Raw genomic sequence first — 25,429 nt, 5'->3', positions numbered from 1 at the left:
TGCATCAGTATGCACCCAGATGTTTTATATTACATGCTGCGTGTAACAGAAACCTGGCATCAGAAAAGGAGATGTTTTTAAGTTTGTGCTCAAAGGGAATTTTGTGTATTGCCTCACTGGATTTACTGATATCATTCATCATGGAAATGAAAATACGTTAATATAATACTTTTAAATAAGAATATCACTGATATCCAGTTCTGTTTACATGGGATTACAAGGAATTTATCTGTAAAATGGTGTTTAAAACAGCAGTATATCCAGTGGTGGGTATACTGCCTCTCCTACTGCCTTCATTGTAAAACTTGTACATTCCATTCACTTACATTTTCTATACCACCACTTCTAAATTTCCAATTTGACCACTGAGTATACCCAAATTATAGTGTGACAGTAGCACACTATAAAAATATACTTATTGAAAGAAAAGTTGCATGTGCTCCTATGAAAGGGTGGTCTTACACATTCAACAAATCTCACCCTTGTAGGGGCAGAGTTATCTTACATTGTCCTGCTCATAAAGCCATCTGAGACAATTGTGCGGAGCTTCTGCTGTGTAACATCTGATTGTATCTGCTAACCAGACAACTTCCCTTGCCTTACGAGATACCAGGTGGTTTCCAACAACCTCCTCTCTCACCTGAAGAACCCACCATTATGTTCTTACCTTACCTCAGGGTAGACCTTATGACCAGTCAGTAAAAGTTTGATGGAGGGGTATATGTTTCACAAATGTTTCTGAAGTTCCTGGACATTACGGTGTGGATGGAACACAAGACTCAATAACATCACTTTGTGGAAGCTTCAGCTTATTGAATAAACAAGCACAACGAGGGTGTGAAGCCCCTTCCAATTGTGTCATCTTGTTTGCCTTCCCTCTGCTGCTTACCAAAAATAGTGAATCACGTTGCCTTCAGCACAGATTCCCCCAACATCCTCCACTGGGCAATATCAGATGGGATAGTAAACCCATAGAACCTACTCCATGAGGCTTTAACCTACAGCAGCCCCATTTCCAAAGAACGCAATATGTTCCAAAAGTACTCAGTTGCCCCCAAGTCTTAACTCGTGGTAGTAGAGGCTTGTTGGACACAATATTGCTGATAGGATGACTGCGTACAATAGAATAAATGGTAAAGGTCAGGCCTGGCAGAGTACAGGGCTAAATCTGGTAAACTGGCCAAGATGAGGGCAGGAAGAGGTCAATGAATAAGGGTCCGGATGACATCATCAGGTCATATAACAGGGTATAAACAGCACACTAGCTTAGCTGATGCTATTACCAGCACAAGTGACAGGAAGAGGTTTTTATATCCTGGAGAACCAGTGAGGGAAACTTGTGGTGGAGAGAACACGATGAGAACTGACCATCAGAGTAAGAGCAGAAGAAGGAGGAATTGGTTCTGATGACAGAGCTGGAACACATACAGCTGACAGCCTCAGTGTAAGTGTGTATGTGTGTGACTGTTGTGTATTGTAATGTAATATATTTTGTTTCTATTAAATATACTGCTAGGTTTAATTTTGTTATTAAAAAACATCTTGCACAATGTGAATATCCAACAGCCTGAAACTCAACCATATATAAAAGAGTCTGACACAGCTTATTGAGGCATCTTTTTTATTGTTGGGATAAACTCCCTCTTAATATTTTTGTGCAGTATTTATTTTTGGCAGCCTCTGGGGTCTTCCGTTGGGCACTTCCTTTTTATGGTATCTGACTCCCACTCTTGATTGAAGCGTTTCTTCCATCTTACTTCTTCTACTTTTGAGGGCTGCACAGGCTTCAGATATAACCTCCTTCCTCTGACTATTAGGGGGGACAATAGGTGGCAGATTGTTTTTGGATGTTTTTGCACCATGAGTTTTCTGTTGTGAAAGACAAAATGTATATTATATTATTGCACAATGTCAGTGTTGAAATGATCTTTCCTTCAAGGTCTTTTAATAGAATAAAGCATAACCACCATATTTTGTGGACCATAACCCGGGCGTAGGTGTGCAGGTGAGCTCTGAGGTCAGAGCTGGGTGTCCTAATACTGCTGTCCTGTCTGGACGGTATAATTCATGGAGCATTATAATGAATTAGGGCACTTTTTATCAACTTAGACTTGGGTGGCAAAACAGCTTGTTACATCACTGGCAACAGCTCTACCTGTTTTGTGGGAAGGTGGGCTTCTTCCAATATGACAGCTGTAGCTGTACCAGGTAAGGAAGGGAGGTTATATGGGTGATCTGAGAACTGTTGGAAACAGCAATTTTTGGGGCTGCTGCTTTAATGAAAATGTTGCAAAGAAGTCTCCTAAAGTGTACTCGTTACCTACACAGTTTGTAGCTCAAACTAAAATATAGTTCATCAATTCAATAGGAATCAGGGACTTCTCTGAAGCATAAACTTAAACACTAAAACAATTACCTGTCTCATAGCAGGGTCCCAGGGATGGTTTGTACGAATGCTATAGCCGTCTACACCGCAAGATAAATGTGCATGCTGCGAACCAGAGGACGAGGTATCTGAACAGAGCACGACCCTTTGGCGAACCACTACGGCGTAGAATTTTGGGGAAAATGGAGCCCGATGCCCTTGTGTAAACTGTGAACAATGGTTTATATTGGACAAAGTTGAATCAAAAGTATGTAAAACTGTAATGCACAACTGTAATGCACACACTTAATACATTAACAATATACTGCTCAACAGAAGACTAGTTTCTCCCCTGCACAATTTGGCCATGACATTGTAGTTTCCTATCTCTGTCATTTTAGAGCAGAGCAGTAATATTGGGGGTGATGTGGGGGCCCCAGGACTGCAATGGGTGAGCCGTGGGGGAGCTGGCGGCCCTTCCTCACTTCTGGGCACCGCAGTGGCCGCACACCTTGCACTTACGGTAGTTCTGTGGTACATATATTTATTGTACTCTTTATATGGGTCGGTGGACATCTAGTAATAAATTCTGAAATTATTCACCTATTACCTCTAGTGTTATCCGATGAATGCATTTAACTCTTGGATTGCCAAGCACGTGAAACCTACATGTGTAGAATAATGGAGCAGAGATGCCCAGTTTCACTTGTTTGTTTAAAATAAATGGTTAAAAGGTTGCAGACCAGCAGCAATCATCAGGTTACTGAGGTGTACCTAGCAAGCAATGCCATCTCTCACCTTGACAAAAGAGCCTAATTACAAAGTATCACAAGTAATGAACACAATCTGTCTGCTCACTGTTGGAAAGAGTGATTTTAGGGCTGGTGCTTTAATGAACATTGCAGAAACTCTGCTAAAGTGTACTCGATACCTGCACAGTGGAGGCAACCATTGTGTGGACGGAAGTGACATTTATTTAATCAATTCAGGAAGAGTCAGTGACTTGAGGCACAAATTTATAAAGAAAAACAATTACCTGTCTGCCAGAGAATCTCTTCTGTCCATTTCCCTCATTGACCATAGCTGCAGGGCAAACCTCTGCCTTAATCTTTGGCCGTTTCATTTTTTCATTCCCCCAGTGCAGGGTGTTTACTGATGGTGCTGTTGAGATAGATGAGTCTTTCTCTCTGGAGGAACTCAAATCAGATTGTTGGAACTGTGAACAAATGGTTATATTGGACAAAGTTGAATCAGAAGTCTGTAAAACTGTAATACTAGCACACAATTAGTACATTAATAAGACACTGTTCAGCAGAAGTCTAGTTTCACACCTGCACTGTTTGGCCATGACATTGGTTCTTCCTACCTCTGGCATCATGCTTTGTGTCTGCCTTACAAGTGAGAATCTGAGTGTACAAGCCATACAGGCTACTTACTCAATGTAAATGCGGGGAAGACATGAATAAATTGGGAAAGATTCCCCAGAGGCCCACTGCTTTTCTCTGCTAGGGTTAGGAAGACCGTTGCCTCGTGGTCTGAGAGGACTTCTATTATTTGCATAGTGAACTCCCAGGTGACTTTGAATGTTTAGCAGGAATGGCTGGGGATAGTGAGATTTTTCTCTCCTATTACAGCTCTTTATCAATCGACTCGCATGTAAGCAAGTAGATAAGTGTGAGAGTGACCCTAGAAAGAGGACTAGGGCCTCATAAATACAAATTCAAATACACATTAATTATACTAACCTGTCCTGTACGATTTTTCCAGAATGTCTGTTCTGACAGGCTGTCCTCGCTGTCCGATTTGGCTATATACAGCCGTGTATCACCGTCCCTCCTCCTACAAGTTGGTTTGGTGGAGGAGGCAGCGGATCCAGCATAGAAATACATATTATATCAGTATTCTGTAACACAAGCACACAGGTTATACCTTGCTGCTCACTAACTGTCATATTTTTGCCCAACATACCCTGACACATATGTAGAATAATAAATAAACTTCCCTGTTAGCACATTCTATAAAATATTTGTATCCTCTCACCAACATATTATATTTAAAATATAACATCAGTGCTGAGTATTTAAATTAACAATGTTATTTTCAGTCATTGGGGTAGATTGAATTAACCGCGTTGTTCTTTACTACGTCAACGGCTGCGCATTATTACCGTTACCACGGCAATGGTTGCGTATTATTACCATTACTACGGCAATGAATGGCGCACTATTACCGTTACTACAGTAATTTCTCAGTGGATTGTTGCTCCCAGCTCTATGAGCCACTGAATCTACCCCGTTATGTCATGCCCAGATCTCCCACCTTGAGAGAGATCATCATGGCCGCCATCCATCTGATGCTGTATACCTGATGCCAGTCATTATATAATACCCATTTACAGTGTCACTTTCATATGTCCCTTTACATTAATCAAAATTAGTTTTGTTGTGTGTGAAATCCTCATTAGCCATAACATCCAGAAGATGTTCTAATTTGACTGGTGACTGGAAATAATTGCCCCAGGATGATTTTAACTTTCAATTATTTAATAATATATATTTTAGTAAATAATATATAATAAATATAAGCTTTTGATATAGCTGAATGTTCACAGATTTAAAAGTTTCCCAATAATATAAATAATGCTTATCTGTTCTGTATTCAATAACTATTCTTGTTATAATTATTATTATTATTATTATTATTATTATTATAATCAATATTAGTATAACTAGTATTATTATTATTGTCAATATTATTATTAATATTATTATTTTTAAACTTTGCTTTGTAAACTCACTAAAAAAGGAAGGGGGTAATATGGAGAAAGACTATGTAGAGTTTGTAAAGTGGAGAATAAACGTCACTTACCACTTCTTGTGAAACAGGTTTTGTCTTCTCTTCCAAAAGCTACTTGTTACCAGTACCAGTATACTTCTAAGAGATATATAGTGGTCTGTGAGCAGCCTCTTATATAGCAGACATATAGTGATGTCATGGGGTATTGTGAGTACAGCATAGTATATGTGATGTAACCCAGAGTAGCCAATCAAATATCAGCTTTAGTTGGTTGAAGTCTGTCTAATGAAATTAAATATCTGATTATGTGGCATAGCTCTCTCCCTGATCTCATCTGTCATTTTAGAACAGGCAGAGTGTATGGAGAAAGGTGACTTGCAGGCTGCACTACTAAAATAGTGTGTAGAGAGTGACTAGAGCTTTAGACAGGGTGAAATAGGGAATTCTACATAGAAAACAATAGCTGTGATTATTTTTATTTTTGCTAAGGTCATGAAGCAACCAACACTGAAGTTATCCAAGTATAAACATAGCAAATAGATAGCATCTACGACTAGCGTAGTAACGTTACCTCACAGTGCAGGAGTATTACAAAAGTAGTCACAGTGACCGACCAGGAGTTTTTTAAGAGAGAGAAAGAAAAAGAAAAAGAGAAAAAGGAAGAGAGGAACAAGAAGGGAAGGAGGAGAGAAGAGTGGAGTGGCTAATTCCCTGTTAGGAGACAAGATAAGCAAGGAGGTAAAAGTAAAGATGGGGAGGACAAAGGGTAATGTGAGGTCACAAGAAAGGAGAACGGGATTGGAAAAAAAAGAGACCCACAGGTCCCAAACCTTGGTGAAAGTAAGCTGTGATTATTTTTAATTCAGTTTATTCTATAGCACTCAGTCAGCTAGAATAGCTGCTGATCGCCTGGGTGTTTAGATAGAGTACTGGCTACTGTGTATGTGTATAGTATAGTATGATACATGTATATATAATCCCTTAGGTCATGTGACAGTGTTTCATAGAAAATGTGTTTTTCATTTTGCAGGTTGAATAGACTGATCTAAAGTCATGATGAATCTAAACACCAATTAAATACATTTTGTGCATTTATCTGTCTTCTGGGGAAAAGGAAAGTTACTAGTGAACAAATTTAATGAAAGGAAATATAACAAAGAAAAATAGAAACACACTTCTTGTATATAAAATGCGAGATCTAGACTAAACATGTCCTAATACAGATGCCTATCAGTTCTTCTTATTTACCACATACTACAGTTCTTCCAAAACTCTTGACGTAACTTTGGCATAATGAGACGTGGTCCCTTTCCATGACGTATTTTGCATGAAATAGTACTGTGACAGGATGCCACCCTGTCTGTTGTTGCTGGGAACTGGCTGGGCTTACTTTGCCACCGTCCCCTTTCGTCATTCCGAATACACCCCTCCTGTTGCCGCAGTAGGAGAAGCCTGCTGCCACCACTGGATGCCACCTTTATGGCATCCAGAACCGCGTTCCTTCTCTGTAACTGTCGCTGCTAGTGTACTCCAGTGCTGGTACACTTGGACTGGTATCCCTGACCGCTTAATATGGATCAGGATGCTGTAGATGGATCCCCCCTGGCCTATCACACTGGCCAGAGCTGCTGGGGAGCGGGCAGAGCACCCTACAGTGCAGTGTGAAGAGCGAACAGTTGTCATGTGACAGCAAGAGATCACATGATCCCTTTGCACATGCGCTGTCCAGTTCTGCTCTACGGGCAGAACTGGACAAAAATGAAAAGTGAAAAAAATACCAATTACGAAGATGTACACCAGCTTGTCGTACATTAACATAACAAGTTTCCTGAAAATTAATAATTTTCAGAACTTGTTAGATTGCGCTACGGAGCAGTCACCATACTATTTTATGGTGACTGCTCAGAAAAACGAAATAGAACGCAAAGCAGCAGATATCCACAATACCTGCTGCGATGCAACAATCATAAATTTGAAGAATCCTCCAAATTGTGTCTGTATCACTGTAATTGTCCTTTAGTTAAATTACATTAGTTGATAAATAGGCCCCATAGTCTTTGTATTAAAAACTACACATATGGATCTCACTAAACAGACCAGATAACAAATAACGTTTAGGTAGAGCATATTTATACCCAGATTAAAATGGAAGCGTATATTGAGATTTTATTTGAATATGGTCAGAAATACGCTCAAGTTCCGTGCTCGCATTTTGCATGCAATTTGCATCTGAAGATGAATCAGGCCTCTTATATTTCACCATGATTTTAAGAAAATATGGCTTAAAGGATCTGTTTCTACTACTGCACAAATTGTCAAGGGTGCAGAAACATTATACATTAAAGCCATAAATGGGTATACATCTTATGTAACAATAGAAAACTTCAAGATGATAGACGCAATCAGCTGGGAATTAGGCGATGTAATTTATGTACTAGAATTTCCTTACAGTCTACACGTATGTACATGTTCAGAATCATTGAACATACCCGGGTTATTAGGAAGAGACTACAAATTCATTCAGTTTCTTATGATTTTTATACCCACCAGAATAAAGGTGCTTTACAATAAATTGTTATTACTAACTCAGATATAAAAAAAAACTGGAGAGGGGCGACTACACCTCCACTCTTCCAAGGACAAATTGCGGTTTCACGAGGCTTAAATATAGATTTAGAATACACTGTATGTCTTACAAACAGGTATAAACTTATTAATTTCAATATTAATACTGTTTATAGTACTTTTAATTGATGTCTTAATCCACACATTCCACATAATTGTAAAAAAAATATTTATTGTTTGTTATTCTGCTTCTTATTCATATTTATTTAAATATTTGTTCTCTTGTGTTTTTATACTTGCTCTTTTTTTTCTTAAAACAGTTTTGCCCCATGTGTGTGTGTGTGTGTATATATATATATACACACACACACACACACAGAGGTCGACATGGACATTTAGAACTGTCGGTATGAAAAATGTAATGAAAATGTAAGTTAATGGAGTTTGATAGTTTTAGAATGAAGGCAGTAGGAGGAGTGGCCTATACAACTAAACCTCCACTTTTGATATATATATATATACACAGTTTGTATACATGAATTTTCTTCTTTTTTTTCTTTGATGCATCATTGAATCTGGCTATACGTAACTGAAAGAAGCCAAATGATAGTTATTGCACTTAAGAGACGCCTTTGTCTTTTTTCTTATCTATCTATAGATCCCATATTTTCCTGAATGAACAAACAGGAGGCAACAAGGACAGAAGCGAGACCTGTAACTTCGGCAGGCTGTACGCCATCATATATTGTTAAAAATAATGTGCTATTTAGAGTGTATATACACATAAGCAATATAAACATGTGGAATAGTTGTGCCAATACAGATATATTTATATATTCTGTGTATATATATATATATATATATATATATATATATATATATATAGTAATATATATATGTGTATATATATATTTATTAATATATTTACACAGTACAGAACAGGGGGAGCAGGGCATTCCGGCTTTCACCCGTACCTTCTTGTCATATAGGAATGTGCCATGTAGAGAAATTTCACAAATATCTCAGCATAAACATGCAATGAATAAGTCAACATCATTTATAGAAAGAACACAGGTTTAGCAAAATATACTTGCTTACAGTTCTGTGTCAACAATCACTTTCCCCACGTGTTCGTCTGGTACCTACCAACACTCTCTTTGTGCTAAGAAATGCACATGGCCTACCCCTGCATCTTACAATAGGTCTTGTAACCAGTTTTATCAGTAATAACTATCATCATTATCATCATATATTTACATACCGCCACTAATTCCGCAGCGCTGCACAGAGAACTCACATCAGTCCCTGCCCCTATCCAGCTTGTAATAGACAAACTTCTTCTGAAAGAAGCTGGTCAAATATTTCAAATGTAAGTGCTGTATCCAAATGATTATAGGTCTCCATTACTTACGCGTTTCATCTTAAGTTACGGTTTCCTCAGAGGATAACGCAACCATATTGCCATTGTCTAGCTATTTATATACCAGCACATTTATTAAATTAAATCAGCCTCAGCTGTGAATGATGGGCTGAAATCTCACCTACATATATGTAATTATCAGCATTGTTTATTTATATGGCCCCTGACATAATCATACAAATATGATATACGTGACAACAGTAATAACATAATAAGAGGAACATGGGAACAGTTGAGTAGAGTAATAAATGCATATCATGCAGAAACATTCAGCATGACATGACAGGGACAAACAAGGATAACTTAGAGTAACAGATAAGAAACATAGGTCAGAGGTCAGCAGGAAACTTGAGGACTCAACATAAAAGATCTATAAAAACATTTCCTTTTTCTATCCTACGAAAAATCCTTACATGAAGAAATCCCTCTGTAACATGTGGAACTATTATATCACACTGCACAGATTGCGTTACGATAATCCCTACAATGAAGATCTCGCTTAGCGCAATAAGATGATGGCAACAAGTGTTCTATATCATCATCATCATCATTTACTTATATAAATTCCGCAGTGCTGTACAGAGAACGCACTCACATCAGCCCCTGCCCCATTGGAGCTTACAGTCTAAATTCCCTAACTCAGACACATACAAAGACAGACTAGGGTCAATATAATAGCAGCCAATTAACCTACTAGTATGTTATATGACACTTTACAAGTAGAATTCACACATATGATTCTTTAGAAAAAACGCACAAAACATTTGGGGGTCTATTTACCAATGACCGCATAATATGAATGAAACTTTTCAATCCTCATTGCATAGATGCTGATTGAAAAGTTTCTCATATGTATTAAAAAATCAACACAGGAACAGCCGTTCCGAAAAACGGCTGCTCCTGTGAAGATTAACACTTACCTGTCACTGAAGTCTTCTCTTCTCCTCCCTCTGCGGTGCTGCTCGCCCCTCTTTCAATCCCTGTGCGCATGCGCCAACCAGTAAACTCGGGCATGCGCACAAAGATCCCTGTCTGACGGAACCTGAGGCAAGTGTGGAGGGATCACATGATCCCACCACACATGCGCTGTGCAGCCCTGCTCGTCAGAGCAGCGCTGTTTTCAGTGAAACTTTTCAATTATGGTAATGTACGCCAGCTTCATATGGCGTACATTAGCATGATTGAAAACTAAGTATCAGTCATTGATACATGACGTAACTGAGCACTTCCCATACACTGTTATGGGGAGTGCTCAGTAAACCGATGAGAGAAGCAAAGCAGCAGATATCTGAGATATCTGCTGCGATGCTGCAATAATATATAGTAATTTAGTGGTAAGTCCCCGAAAACTGCTGTTTTCGGGGATTTACCTCTAAATTAGAGGGGAGGGATCTTTGATAAATAGGCCCCTATGTGCTAATGGATATATTAGGGTTCTTCACTTAACCGCTGCTATACCAATTAGCAGGTACTGTGCCAAATCTATCATCAGAAACCAACAAACCAACATACAGGGGAGCGCTGGTTAAAGTGAAAAATACATATCGGGCCTGAGTCTGAGTCATTAAGCAAAGTAAGGGGGGAAAATGGAGTAAGTTTTCTCCTGGACAAACCATGTTACAATGCAATGGGTGCAAATGAGTTTATTATTTTGCACATAAGTTAAATACTGGCTGATTTTCCATGTAGCACACAAATACATGATAGCTTTATTTTTACATTGAAATTTAAAGTTGATCTAGGCCCTACCCCACCTATAAATCTACCATCACATTTTAAATTTACCTCCCCCTCAAATGCAACATGGTTTTGCCAATGTGCAAAGTTACTCCTTTTTTTGCTTTACTTTCCTTAATGACTCAGATCCATCATATTTATTCTAGTTCTAAATTAAATAAATAATTAAATAAATTATATGTCATAAAATCACAAATAAAATATCACATGTAACGATCCCACTAAATGTGACAAGTAAAAAGGTGAAATTCACATTCCAAATATATAATCTCAAATGTCCTCCAGCTCAATCATACTCATGAAATGTTCATATTGTAATTGTCCAGGCACCTGCAAATATCAATCCTCATATACAGATTTGCTTTTGGTATTTCAAACTTTGTGATTTTATAGATCCAAATGTTTGTCTCCTTAATGGAACCAGGATGAATTGATATTTTGCTACGTATAATCCTATATATGCAGTCAATATTCAATGATAATATATTGGCAGCATTCCCATAGAGTATTCAGATGGTAACAAATTCAATCTGTTTTAGGCAACAAACAGAAGCCATGAGGAAAGTTCTCTTTACTGCCAAAGAATAAATTGTTTGCTGTACCTTAGTCCAAGAAAAGAAGGAAACTGCACTTGGTTGCAATCAGGGGCATAGGAACGAGAATTTTCATGGGAGGCAACAGGCTAAAGACTACTATAGGGCTTGTAGCCCCTTTTCCTTGCATTTGGTATCTCGTTTTACAACAGTTTTAACTGTGACTGTAGATACACAAAGACTCCTAATTCTATGTTAATTGTTGTCAGTGTTTCAGGGTTTGGCCAAAAATGTATTTATACATTATTAAATAAATATTATTATTATTAATATTAATTACCAATTAGTACAATAGCCTAGTTTTTATTCAGATTTCGTGGACAGTCTAATCTCATTTGGGAGTATTTTTGAATCTATAGTCACTGCCTCACTAGTTATGATATTTGCTATAAATTTAAATTGCTATATCTCATGTTTGTTACTGGACGCACTGCACGAAATTCAGGGTAAAAGTAGAGTGAATAGTTGTTCAACATCAATACAGGTTATTTATTAAGTGTTTATGAACACAGCACTTAGAGTTTTCTAAATAAACAAATCAATCAATCTGTATCAAATCTATACTAAGGCAATCTATATTAAAGAACATTTGGTAGTTATTCTAAGACAATCTATCATTTAAAAAAGTTTCACAAGTTTAGAGCAGACACCATGACTTCAGAAAGTAGCATGAAGGATTTTGTTTAGAACTTCATGCGGAGACAAAACACAGTTTTTGCCCACCCAATAGACATCATGGGAGGGCAACTGCTCCCTCTGCCCCCTACACCCCTGGTTCCAATGAGACTGGAATATCTGTATTTACATTGTTCCCACAAGCAAATATAAACGTTATTCAGTGATGAGCCGAGGATGTTAGCAAAACTCGCTCACAATAGTTTCACCTCACGCGTTTCTCCATCTCTTTAGTGGAGGTTTCCTCAGAGGTGATTCTTTAGCACTTATCCCTCTTGATACAATAACAAGCGCTGTGTCAGCAAACACATACAAAATAAGAAATTCCACAACAAATTGTAGAGGAATTGCATCTAAATGTATCCGCAATTATACATTCACAGAATATGTCTTGTTATATTTCCAATAAATGAAATAATACTCATTTGACAGAATAGCCGTACCAGAGCATCCTAACGTAATTCATATACAATGCACCATGTAATAAGGGGAGTGATGAATTTGAAACCAAATGTCAGTAAATAAATATTGAACTAACTCTACTATGTCATGTGACCACTCTGAAATTCCCTTTTGATACATAATAGAGGTTGCTACCCTAGCTAAATGTACAGCAATGGTATCCACCAAAATGGATAACTATAAAAATGTGGTCTTTATGGGCATATGTTCAGTAATTCATCTAAAGATGCATCCACCTGGAAAACAGAAGCATCAGCCATACAAGTGTCCTCAGGGGAGGGCTGGAAAATTTTAGCTCGGGGAGCAAGACTCGACTCAGCAGCCAATTAGGAATGTTTTAAAGGAAAAAAAATGCAGGTGGCCCAGTGACCAGCCCAGGGTAGACCACAAAGTGACTGGCCCGGGGGGGGGGGGGTTCAGATGCCCCCTTGCCCCGTAGCCCAGCCTGTGTCCTCCACACTCTCCCATAGAGAATCGGTAGAGAAAGCATAGCGGATTTACAGTGTTTGTAGTAAATGCTAAACTCACATTACCTTATTTGTACACAACATAATATAATGAAGTGTCACATACACAACAGAGAATAGTATCACCAATTTTTAATAAATGCAAAAGTTCAGTATAAATTCTAATTAAAGACAAGCACAAATGCACAATACAAATTTAATACAATAAAAATTAAAGTTAAAATAAAAACATCTGTTATTTCCTCCTGTAAGAAGTAAATGTTGGTCTTCTTTTCTGTAGTAGTCCAGATGTAAATTCAAATCAAACAAACAGAACAGACATCCGCGATTTGATATAATATAATGGCATTGCTAATGATTTAAGTACTATAGCTAGAGGGGTTAATATGCGATCACCCAATGGGAAGCAGCTAGCAAATGCTGAGGATAGTTATCATCCTCATTGCATTTCATTGCACCAGCCCTCCAGCACCTCCAAGAGATACGCTTCCTAAAAGACGTATCTGTGGATGCGACCAAGTTATTATCATTGTTTATGTATTTAAAAGGCACCACAGATTTTGTAGAGCTGGATACAGAAACAATTATGTGCCACAATTACACCCTCTATATAACTTCTTATTTGCAGATGGCTGTTTTAGACCACTGCAATTTTCTTACCAGTGAGTGAATTTTCTCAAAACTGAGTGTTTCCCTTTAAACCATGAATATGTTGCTTTCAGAGCAACATTTTGACAGTGGAACTGCTATGGAGTGATGGGGAACAGCGTGTGACACTGCCCTAAATTGAGATGTGGTATATGTATCTGTGTACAGTAAGCAGTGTTTTTGGCAATTTGAATCTAAAAGCCTAGTGAGGTACATGTGGAGCCTCCAACATTACCCCCTCCACCGGGTACAAAATGCTCTGCTCCCACTCTTTACACTTACTATTGTAGTTTCATGTGCTGAATGACATGAAGTGTGCATTAGAACAGGCCTAATGTGTGAAACCCATTCATGTTTCTGTTTCGGTACATTGTCATGCAATTCAGTGTGAATACAATACAGGTTTTACAGCTCCTTCCAGACCAGATGTGTATTGTTTTCTTTTTGTGATGAGTGAATGTATGTAAATTCCACAAAGTACTGTAAAACACATTATACTTGTGAATGAAACCTCAGGAGCTGCCAGATGAATTCTAGTTTTATCCAGACTCACTTGTCTGGTCACATTGTATAATGACACAGGTCGTGTAAACCTTGTGAGCTGGTACTTTTAGTGCCACAAGCTTCAGGTTACTCATCTTGGCTGGCAGAGAATGCTGGCACTTGTAGTTCTACAACAGCTGTTCTGCAGCAACCAAAGCAGGGTGTAATGCAAACAACAAGCATGTGACAGGGATACTTGCTCTCCAGATGAAGCAGTTAGTTGTTGGAATGTAACCTTACAGCACTAAAAGGTTAAGGTTAATTACATGATAATGATCTCCATCTAGGCAGTTGTATACAACGCTACTGCAATAATGTTACATAGTGCCAGACGTGGTGTCAAGGACGAGTATCATCTGAAAGACAAAAAAAACATTACACAGCACAATTTAGGCTGTCCGCCCCCAGTCAGCAGAGGAAGTGGAAAGTGCTGGGTCTGCAGAGGGAGAAGTTAGAGGAAGAGGGGGACAGCAGGGAAGCACAGGAAGACGGTGGTAGGAGATCCCATATGAAGATCACATAGAGAGGAGTCACTGTGATGGTGCGAGGGGGAGTGAGGAAGTAAATCAGAGACGGGGATTAAGAATAAATAGATCTGGCAAGAGGTGAGCTGAGACTTGTACCAGTGTTTTGTTTATATCCACCTCCACCCTCCCTTCTCTGGTCCCTCAGTCCTTCCTTCATAATTGACTTCATTCAAGAAATGTGAGGAGGTGACAGAGAGCTGGAGACAACTGGGTACAACCTCCCTACACTTAACTTTACTGATGAGCTGGTATATGCAGAGAGGAGTCGGTAGCTGGAGGTAAGACACACTACAACACCTAACACAAAGACACACTATACTGCAGAGTCTATACCACGCACCTAACACAAAGACACACAGCACCTAACACAAAGACACACTATACGGTATAGTTTATACCACACAGCTAACACAAAGACACACAAAACTGTTGCTGCTCACAGACAACTATTGGGATACATTTGTACATAGCTTACACTTACATTAGATGTTGTGTATAGATAAAGATTCGCACACATTCACACTCATGCAGGTTAATATGCGGTTTTTATACATTACATACCATTTTAATGGTGATGATGTTGATTGTTTATCAGAGGTAAGCAACCTGTGTCTCTCTAGCTATTTAACAACATACAAATATTCTATTGCTCTGTACACACATACACATCCCTTTATCTACCCTTCATTTACACAGATTTGTTAGACAAGTACTACAAAGACAATTACTTGTATAAGATAATGGTTTGACTTTCAGGGGTCTTGTTGTTGTTATTTTCAGCATTGTGAGCCATTAATTGCTCCTAGGATATATGTAAATGTACTGTATATGTATAGGCATTTTAAGTCTAAGGGGTATATTTACTAAACTGCGGGTTTGAAAAAGGGGAGATGTTGCCTATAGCAACCAATCAGATTCTAGCTGTCATTTTGTAGAATGCACTAAATAAATGACAGCTAGAATCTGATTGGTTGCTATAGGCAACATCTCCACTTTTTCAAACCCACAGTTTAGTAAATCTAGCCCTAAATGTGGTATGTTATTAGTAATAATTGGCTGTAGATTATATTGATAAAATTGACTGTTATCACTTCACTATTCAGAATCACAATTCACTATTCAGAATATTCAGAATATGTACAGTGTTACAAGTTACAACTTCTAATGTATAACAATTACCCCCATCCCGACTGCAGTTAACTATGTACTGGAGGTAAACTAAGATAATAATATATAAGTCACATAGCTGATCAGTGACAAGCGAGGAGTAGGAACCAAGCGGGATGGGAGGGAGTGTGGAAGGAGATGAGGTTGGAGTAGTAGTGTACATATGATGCACAGGCTATTTAGGAATTTAGGGGGCATTACAGCTGCATGGAATTCTCCTGTCGAAATAAATATTAGCTGAGATGTTGGAGATTTAAATACAAATATAATAAAAAGCTACTGCAGTACCACTTGGCTCCAAAACAGAGCCAATCTGTTTTTCCAATATTGAGTTTTTAGACCCATGAGAACACTTGTTAATAAACTATTTTAGGGCAGATTACATAGAGGCATATTTATTAACCACCACATTTTCAACACAATCCATTTCAATCCTTATTGCAAAGATAAGAATTGAAATATCATAACTATTTATTAAAATTCTTCACTAGGAAAAGCAGTCATGAAAAACTGCGAGGACCCATCTCCTATGTCCTCTATGGTGACTATCGCAAAGTGGGACACCTTTGCGACAGTGACCGGAGGGGAGAGCAAGTAAGTTGCAGTGAGGGATCTGAAGTTTCCTCTACCGCAATGCTTTCCCCATAGGCTCCAATGGCTAGCGCCAGCTTCAGCTGGCGTTTGTCATGGAGCACAAGTTCCAAAAATCTTTGCATTTTGGAACTTGTTAAATGGTGCAAAATAGCAGTCCCCATAGAAACCTATGGGGACTGATTTTGCGTTCAAAGTGACAGGGAAAGCAGCAGATATCTCTGATATCCGATATCTCCAATATCTGCTGCGATGCCCTAGTAATAAAATAAGAAGATACTTTAATATGCGGCTATCCCCCCAAATACTGCTGTTTTCAATGAAAAACGTCTGATAAATAGGCCCCATAGAGACTAAACTTACTATCATATTATCCTTACTATTATTATAGATGAAGGATTTATTGGTTTGAGAAATTGATGGAACCTGCTCCCATGAAAAGCGATACTGTTGCAATCCTTGATAAATACATTTCCCTATGCTTTACATGTAGATGATTTCGCTTGCGAGACCCGACAAATCTTTCCACTGGAGATAGGGATTTTTGTCCTATAATAAATAGACCCCCAATGCCTGAACTATAGCCAAAGCAAAATTTCAACACAAATATATTGCAGTGGCTATTATTTATTACATAGTGCTGGATTTAGCCTTCATTTTTGATATTAGTTGAAATGAAGTGACCTAATAGACTGACCGTTACTTATCCCACATGTTTTCACACAAGGAAATCAGGAAAATATGCCAACAATTCATGTTATGCCACAGCAGTGTCCCCAATTCATATTATTCCAATATTGGCAAACAGAAGTGCCTCCAATTTTATATATATATATATATATATATATTTACACACATTGGGGGGTATTCAATTGTTTATTTTAACGCGCTAAAACAAAAAAAAACGAGCGCTCTAAAAAAACTTCATATTATACGGTAATTTTGCGCACGTAAACAGTTAATACGGTACTTACTCGCTGCCAGCGGGCTGAATTTCAGCTCGCTGCTCAGGGAGCTGCGAGATGAAATTTAGCGAGTAATTACCGTATTAACGGTAATATTTTTAGAGCGCTCGTTTTTTTTGGTTTTAGCGTGTTAAAACAAACAATTGAATACCCCCCTTATGACGGATCATATATATTAATGAAAAATATGCAGACTGCAGCTCGCCGACGGAGGGGTGTGTCTAGCATCATCTAGATTAAAGGCTGTCTATAAGTGCCAGACAGTAGTGCCCCCAGTTCATATTATGCCACGTTAAAGCCCCCAGTTCATATTATGCCACGGTAGTGTCCCCAGTACATATTATAGCACAGTAATGCCCCCAGTTCATATTATGACACAGTAGTGCCCCCAGTAGATATTTTACCACAGTAGTTCCTCCAATACATATTATGGCATCATAGTGCCCCCAGTTCATATTATACCTACCAGAAAAGCCCCCCCAGTTGATATTATGCCACACAGTGCTGCTCACAATTTCATATATATATGAAACCCGGAGACACCCCATACTCACGCCTTTGCCTGTTGTGAATGTATATGCACTAGCCTAAGTGTGATTGGTTGCTATTGGTTACCTGGTCCTATCATGGAGCTTATTATAATTGTGCCGTGTTGGTACAGTTTGAATTCTGTGCCCACTACTACATATAGACTTGCACATAGACTCACTATCTGGTGTATTGTTTGTAGAATTATCCATTACTTAGATGTGGTTATTTAATGCCCTCTCTCTTGTAACAAAACAAACTGGTAATAATAGATAACACAGATGAGCTGTCATTGAAACCAGACAGTATTTGGCTTGTGTTAGGGGTATTATTACACAACTTCCATTGTTAGTGGCTTAAGTATCCGCCACGGTATGCTGACTTATTTAGTGCGTGTTTTTTGTCCTTGTAGCTGTACTATAACTCCATGACTGAAGGACTGACCAATACTTTGTAGAGTTCACTCGAGACATGGACAAGATTCAGCACTCGGGCCTTTGTGGCATCGCTGTGGGAATGTTGTTCAGTGATATACGTTTACTGTACGTTAGATGGTGCACATAGCTCGCATAGCTACAGGACGCTATTTGCCACAGTTGGAAGTGTACTATGCTTCCACCATGGTATGTGCTCACAGGGTTGTAATTAAATGAGATGTACACACAAATTCAACATTAAATGTAAAACCCGCACCCACCCCTTATGCCAAATAGTGTTCAGGAAATCTCTTCCCCCGTCCCTTCGTCGCTCTGTGTAACAATTTCCCTGCCATGGCTGGTGGAAGAATTTCGGACCACTACACATCAGTCCTGATTGCATGCTTTCAATGTGAAAACATTGCAATATAGCATTTCTGAGCCTTATAAATATTCCCTTTTATTTATTGTTATTTTTAGCTGTTGATGCCACTGAGATACATTAGATACAATTTGATAACATTTACTAAAAAAAAGTCTGCATTTCTGTTTTTACTTTCACTGTTAAAAAAAACCTTTTTTCCCCATGTAGTGTATGCAGGTTCTACATGAGATTATCACACAATACCTACTTTAGACTCCTTTACAATCATTAAGAGTAATCTGTTACTGGCCTGTGACCCATTGAGTTGATTATTTAATAGAATTCATTGATTTGTTGTACTTGCCTATAACATGTCAGCTTTTGCTTTCCTGTTTGGGTGCAGCCAGAGATATATTGTTATTATTAACTCTGATTTTGTGTCGTAATGAATACATTTGCTATTATTATAGTAGAACTCTGTGTTCATTGTATGTACACAGGAGTACAGGAAATTACTACACAGGTCACTTGTGACCTAGAACAGCAGGAGATGATTGTTGCTTGATGCAACATAGATTAGATGATAAGGTAGACTTCAATCAACATGGCAAGTTCACTTTACAAGCACTCAGCAACAAAATGACCCTAATTTCCATTGTGCTGGTTCATGCAGATACAACGTTTGGATCCTGCTTGTACAGTTGCTTTTAAAAATCAGAATATGTGTTCATGCAGTGTGACTTGTGAAGCTAGACTGGCTCTCTATGACAATATATGCTAATGTAAGCTTTATGTTAATTGATTACATATGTATATATTAACCCTGATGCTAATATGTATATATTTACCGTGATGCTATGAACTAAATTAATAGCAAGTGTTTTTTTTATCAGTCATATTTGCAGGATTGCTCTACAAATCATCAATCATTAAACATTAGTCACATTCCTCACAAGTGTCCTTCAGGATACAAATGCACCTGTTCCTTTTTGATTTAACATTGTCCCACTTTTTCATAGTACGGATCATATAGATCAGTTGGATAGCTGATTGTCTCCACACAGGGGAATCTAATCTACTACACTAGTTATGCTCTATTGTTCTTTTTTTCTATTTTACTACAGATCCTCTAACTGGCTAAGGACCATACAAGAGAAATCTGTAAATTGTTCACTATTATTATTATTATTATTATTATTATCATTTATTTGTTAGGCGCCACAAGGTTTCCGCAGCGCCGCACATGGTACAAACAGTAGACTATACAGGGTATAACAGTACAGAACAATAAACAAAAGTACCAATACTTCAGAAACTCCAGGCAGGCAGATGCAATAGACACGGAGCAGAAGAACAGGTGAGGAGACAGGAGGGAAGAGGGCCCTGCTCAAGCGAGCTTACATCCTAAGGGAGGGTTAAACAGACCAGGCACAAGAGGAGCCAGTTGAGGGAATGGGAGAGAGGGGAGAATGAGTGGAGGAGATGGGGGTTAAGTGGATGGTTGGTAAGCTTTGAGAAAGAGGTGAGTTTTGAGTGCACGTTTGAAGGAGCACAGAGTAGGAGAGAGGCGGATGGAGCGAGGGAGGTCATTCCAGTGAAGGGGGGCTGCACGGGAAAAGTCCTGGATTCTGGAATGGGAAGAGGTGATGAGAGAGGAGGAGAGGCGGCGGTCATTGGCCGAGCGCAGGGAGCGGGTGGGAGTGTGAATGGAGAGGAGGTTAGAGATATTAGGGGCAGTAGAGTTGGAAAGAGCCTTGTAAGTGGTGGTGAGGAGTTTGAAAAGAATTATGTAGGGGAAGGGAAGCCAGTGTAGGGCAAGGCAGAGAGGGGAATCTTTTAGTCTCCCATAGTCCTGGGGTAGGAGCCAGCCACCCAGTAGTATAGCAAATGTGTTTAAGTATTAAAAATAATGAGAAGAAAACAAAAATGCTATGTTAAACAGTATTTAGACATAATAGAAGTGTATGCCTACTAATAGATGACTGAGAAATGACAGGCGGTTCACGAGGCTATTCCACTCCTATGGTGTATTTTAACGTGATGCACTTCCAGGCCGGACGATACATGAGCAGAGGTCAGGGGAAGCGTGTGCATGAAAATATAAAATCCGACAGTGACAGCTGTAGATTTTTCGGCATTCTATTAAGGGTCATCTTATTATATTAGGTGTAAATATTTTTGTCTGACATGTTTAGGCTAAGTAATACCTCATTTGATGTAATTTTTAGTCTTTAAGATAGATCCCCAATTCTAAAGTGCTACGGAATCTGCTGGCGCTATATAAATAAATGATGATGATGATCATGATCTCCTTTAATTAATACTAAAATGATAATCTCTCTCTATTCTCAATTTTAACTATATAATTGACAGGAAGTAATATATTTTGCATATAGAGTGAATGGGATCTGGTAGCTTACACTTTTTAAATAATGCATTATAAGACTCAAATACTTATTGTGGGGAGACAACAAATCAATTATATTTTTTATTTTTAGAGAGCAAAAAGAATGTTACCAATATTTATTGTTCTTGTCTGTTTTTTTTAACTTTGTTATTTTCAAATGGATCCAACCAGTTTAACTTTATGGTTTAACAAGTGATAGATTAACTGCTGTCATACAAAATTTGGGATTATTTATTAAACTTAACTATAATTTGTCTTGGACAACCAAGACAGATTATTTGCATGTATTTCCTTATGAACTGGGAAATATAATGAGCAACACGGTAACATTTCTACCGTGCTTTCCCATACCTTACTGGGGCAGCACGGTGGCTTAGTGTTTAGCTCTTCTGCCTCACAGCGCTGGGGTCATGAATTTGATTTCCAACCATGACCTTATCTGTGTGGAGTTTGTATATTCTCCCTGTGTTTGTGTGGGTTTCCTCTGGGTGCTCCGGTTTCCTCCTACACTCCAAAAACATACAAGTAGTTTAATTGGCAGCTATCAAATTGACTCTAGTCTCTCTCTCTCTCTCTCTCTCTCTCTCTCTCTCTCTCTGTATGTTAGGGAATTTAGACTGTAAGCTCCAATGGGGCAGGGACTGATGTGAGTGAGTTCTCTGTACAGTGCTGCGGCATTAGTGGTGCCATATACATTGATGATAATGATGCAAGCATACACTATATTACAGTAAGGGATTATTGTTAGGGGTGTTGTAGAGGAATCCTTCTCTGTGCATTTGGGAATTGTCTGAAGTATGATCAAACTGCCAGTAAATTTATGAAGCCTTTTGCTATGCCACATTTTGGATTGTAACTTCTATGTGTTTTAACATTTTGAAAGGATTTGCCTTTAGTTGTGTACAGCTAATTTGCTATGAAGGAGTCTACAGTATACAGCCTCATGACCAGTGTTTAGTTCAATTCCATGTCCAACGCTCACCTTTTCTGCCCAGGTGCTGACCCAGTCATCATTCTATGCCTCAGGTCTGTGACAACACAGAGCTTCTAAAAGGGATATCTCATGAGTCTTTTTACATGTGGACCAGAAGACCCCACGTGTTATGACTTGGGGTATATTTATCAAGCGGTAGTTTGCTGTCTTTTTTTTTAAACGTCAATCTTATTAAAGACAAAGCCCAGCAAAATTTTGAACTTATATCCCTTCCCTTCCTTACATTAACGGCCTGCTGCTTCCTCTTCCTCCACTGTGCAAGGCTCTGTGCTTTCTGCTCACAGAAGAAGAAAACATCAGAGTTCTCCTCTGAGCAGAATTTAAGTTTGGAGCTGCACACAGAGCATTCCGGGGCTTTAAATGCCTATCGGTGTACACGGGCACAAACTAAGGAGCTCATCAAGCTTCCTGGTGGCTGCAGAACACAGAGAGGAGCAGGGCCCAGGAACAGCACGGGTCACAGCTACCTGTGGGCCCAGCATATCCCAATAGTTACCGCAATGCTTGTGTTAGCTACTTGTACATGTGATTTGCCTATGATATTGCAGTAATTGTCCTAACACCAGTAAACAAAACCTATTATATCTGTTGTTCCATACTATAATTGTGCAGTGATCTCCATTGGCCAGTCTTAATTTGGACAATTGCACTTTGCTTTATGGGACTTTATGTTCACATTAAGACCTATGTCTAGTATAGGGTGTTTGTATTTGCTTAGCTGTAATAAATATATAGGTTGTGCTTATAATATATCAGCCAATGGAAATTCCCATTTATTACATAGGAGTATCTGATGTGATACAACAATATGTTAATAGACCTCAATTGTACTGGCAGAAATCTATTATCAGGGCACTTGTGCTGTTATATGTAATAGGATCAGCGGCGTTGGTGGCAGATATTAAACCACAAGAAGCTTTGAGAATTAACCAATTGTTGGTTTTATTTCAGAACTTGTTGTAACAGATGATATATACACAGTTGAACTGTATAAATGTGATAACTGGAGCTGCATTCTTTTTGTGTAAACTTACCTATATAAAGATACATAAAGTGACCAGAGGCACAAAAATATATACAAGCAACCTGTTCTCTGACATTGCCCACAATATAAGCTTACCATTTGCATATATTCATACACTATAATAGTGTTAAGTACAATAACTGCATAGGTTTGTCATACTGCCTGTCTGTTGTTGACAGTATCATCTGTGAGCAACTGTATATATGTATATATCATTTGAAATAAAATCAACAAATTTGTTAAGTCCAAAAGCTTGTGGTTTAATATCATCTACCACCAACGGCACTCACACCTATTACGTATAACAGCACAAGTGCTCTTATAATGGGTTTCTGCCAATAAAAAGCTCCTGTGCTGACTGAAGTGAAGGTGGAACACACCAGCTCTGTCACAGGGAAGAGATTATACTCTGAAGAAGGTGTGACCCCCTCTTCCTGCAATCTGTCAGCACCAGTGACTGAGCTTCCCCAGCCCTTTGTCTTTTCAGTTACCTGCAAATGAATTATACACGTATTGCATTTGTTATTTAGTTTTGTTTAAATTGAAGGTTTGCTTATAACCTTATGGCTGTACAATACATCTTTATATCTTAAATACTAAAATTCCTAATAATAAAAAAATAATATAATAGGCAATAGGACTTTTCACCCTTTGATAAATCTGCCCCTTAGACTTGAGCTAGGACATTTCTCTCTACCAATTTCAAATCTGTTTGCACATTTTAAATCCTTCACTCTCCATCCCTAACCCCCACCCTTGCAATGCATCTTGGTTTTGCTAACATGCAAAATTATACATTTCAGCTGGATTTGCTCCTCAATGTAAATGATGTGAACTATATGCAGTTTATCGCACAGGCTTCTTAATGATTTCACGTTGGTTAATTTATAATTTGTTTTTTTTGTATTTTGTCTTAGCTCCAGGACTCATTGACAAGATGTCAAGTGTACGATTTGAACCCAAGGCAGAGGGCACTGAAGTCAATGGGTGAGTGGTCAGCTAATATAATGTTTATTAAGCAGCATAATGCTAAGCTTCAATTAAGCGAAAATACTACTATGAATGTGCCATGCAAAATGTACTGCAAGACAAAGCAGACATTATACTGTTTTTAATAGCAATTTGACCAGTATTAGTGATGCATATACAATACAGAGGACATCCTAGTAACAGCTGTACAACCCAGAGAGCATACTAGTGACCGACTTATAATACAGAGAGCATTTTAGTGACTCACAGTGAGCATCCTAGGAATAGGTTAGCACTTGGTTAGCACTTGTGCTTCACAGCACTGGGGTCATGAGTTCGATTCCCGACCATGGCCTTATCTGTGTGGAGTTTGTATGTTCTCCCTGTGGTTGCGTGGGTTTCCTCCGGGTGCTCCGGTTTCCTCCCACACTCCAAAAACATACTGGTAGGTTAATTGGCTGCTATCAAAAATTGACCCTAGTCTCTACCTCTCTGTCTGTATGTATATGTCTATGTGTGTGAGTGTGTGTCTATATTAGGGAATTTAGACTGTAAGCTCCAATGGGGCAGGGACTGATGTGAATGAGTTCTCTGTACAGCGCTGCGGAATTAGTGGCGCTATATAAATAAATGATGATGATGAATACAGAGAGCACCATAGTAACTGATAAACAATACAGAGAGCATTCTCATAACTGCAATACAATACAGAGAGCATTCTCGTAACTGCAATACAATACAGAGAGCATTTTTTCTTGTGACCGCCATACAATACAGAGAGCATTCTAATAACACCTATACAAAGCAGAGAGTATCCTACTGACTCTCATATAATATAGACAGAATCCAAGTGACTGCCATAAAGTACAGAGAGCATTCTACTAACTGCCATATAATATAGACAGAATCCAAGTGACTGCCATAAAGTACAGAGAGCATTCTAGTCACTGCCATACAGAGAGCATCCTAGTGACCGCCGTACAATATAGAGATCATCTTAGTGACTATCATACAATGCAGAGAGCAGTGAAGAAAGAACATGATCACTTCAGCACTGGCTTGTTAACCCTTTCACTGCTGCAAAACCTACATTGGTGCTGTTTTGCAGACATCCACGTCGGCTCTATGCAGTAGCATAGAGACACTATAGTGCTCCATGTATTTGGAGCACAGTGGCACCATATGTTGGAATTGTTTATTACAATC

At 38.6% G+C, this 25,429-nt stretch overlaps 2 protein-coding genes across 3 annotated transcripts in view; one reads left to right on the top strand and one right to left on the bottom strand.

Annotated features, from left to right (window-relative positions):
* Window positions 1–1,624: 1,624 nt before the first annotated feature.
* On the bottom strand, window positions 1,625–4,315 carry LOC142140099 (uncharacterized). The gene is made up of 4 exons (XM_075197957.1): window positions 4,111–4,315; window positions 3,402–3,581; window positions 2,417–2,593; window positions 1,625–1,869 (listed from the first exon to the last, which is right to left on the bottom strand). The coding sequence occupies exons 1-4, from the start codon at window positions 4,252–4,254 to the stop codon at window positions 1,645–1,647; spliced, it is 726 nt and encodes a 241-aa protein (XP_075054058.1). The 5' UTR covers window positions 4,255–4,315; the 3' UTR covers window positions 1,625–1,644.
* A 10,350-nt stretch (window positions 4,316–14,665) lies between these two features.
* LOC142140998 (phosphatidylinositol 3,4,5-trisphosphate 3-phosphatase TPTE2-like) overlaps window positions 14,666–25,429 on the top strand; it is a 42,646-nt gene continuing 31,882 nt past the window's right edge. The window contains exons 1-2 of one of the 2 annotated variants that reach the window (XM_075199048.1): window positions 14,666–14,876; window positions 24,172–24,241. In XM_075199048.1, coding sequence (XP_075055149.1) covers window positions 24,192–24,241 — 50 coding nt within the window. In that variant the 5' untranslated portion in view covers window positions 14,666–14,876; window positions 24,172–24,191. Of the gene's footprint in view, window positions 14,877–14,897; window positions 15,077–24,171; window positions 24,242–25,429 lie in introns of those variants that run through there. The other variant, XM_075199049.1, reaches the window with a different exon arrangement.

Source organism: Mixophyes fleayi, chromosome 2, assembly GCF_038048845.1.
Source record: "Mixophyes fleayi isolate aMixFle1 chromosome 2, aMixFle1.hap1, whole genome shotgun sequence".
Lineage (NCBI taxonomy): Eukaryota > Metazoa > Chordata > Amphibia > Anura > Limnodynastidae > Mixophyes > Mixophyes fleayi.
The sequence above is the reverse complement of the archived record's forward strand: the minus strand, read 5'-3'. Positions and strand labels throughout refer to the sequence as shown.

Bases quoted from the DNA above. Each gene is read 5' to 3' on its own strand.
- LOC142140099 (XM_075197957.1), bottom strand. From the start codon at position 4,254: ATGTATTTCTATGCTGGATCCGCTGCCTCCTCCACCAAACCAACTTGT. The intron at 3,582-4,110 runs GTTAGTATAATT...ATTTGTTCACAG, and splicing joins GGAAAAATCGTACAGGACAG to TTCCAACAATCTGATTTGAG. The intron at 2,594-3,401 runs GTAATTGTTTTT...CATTGTTCACAG, and splicing joins AGAGATTCTCTGGCAGACAG to TTTACACAAGGGCATCGGGC.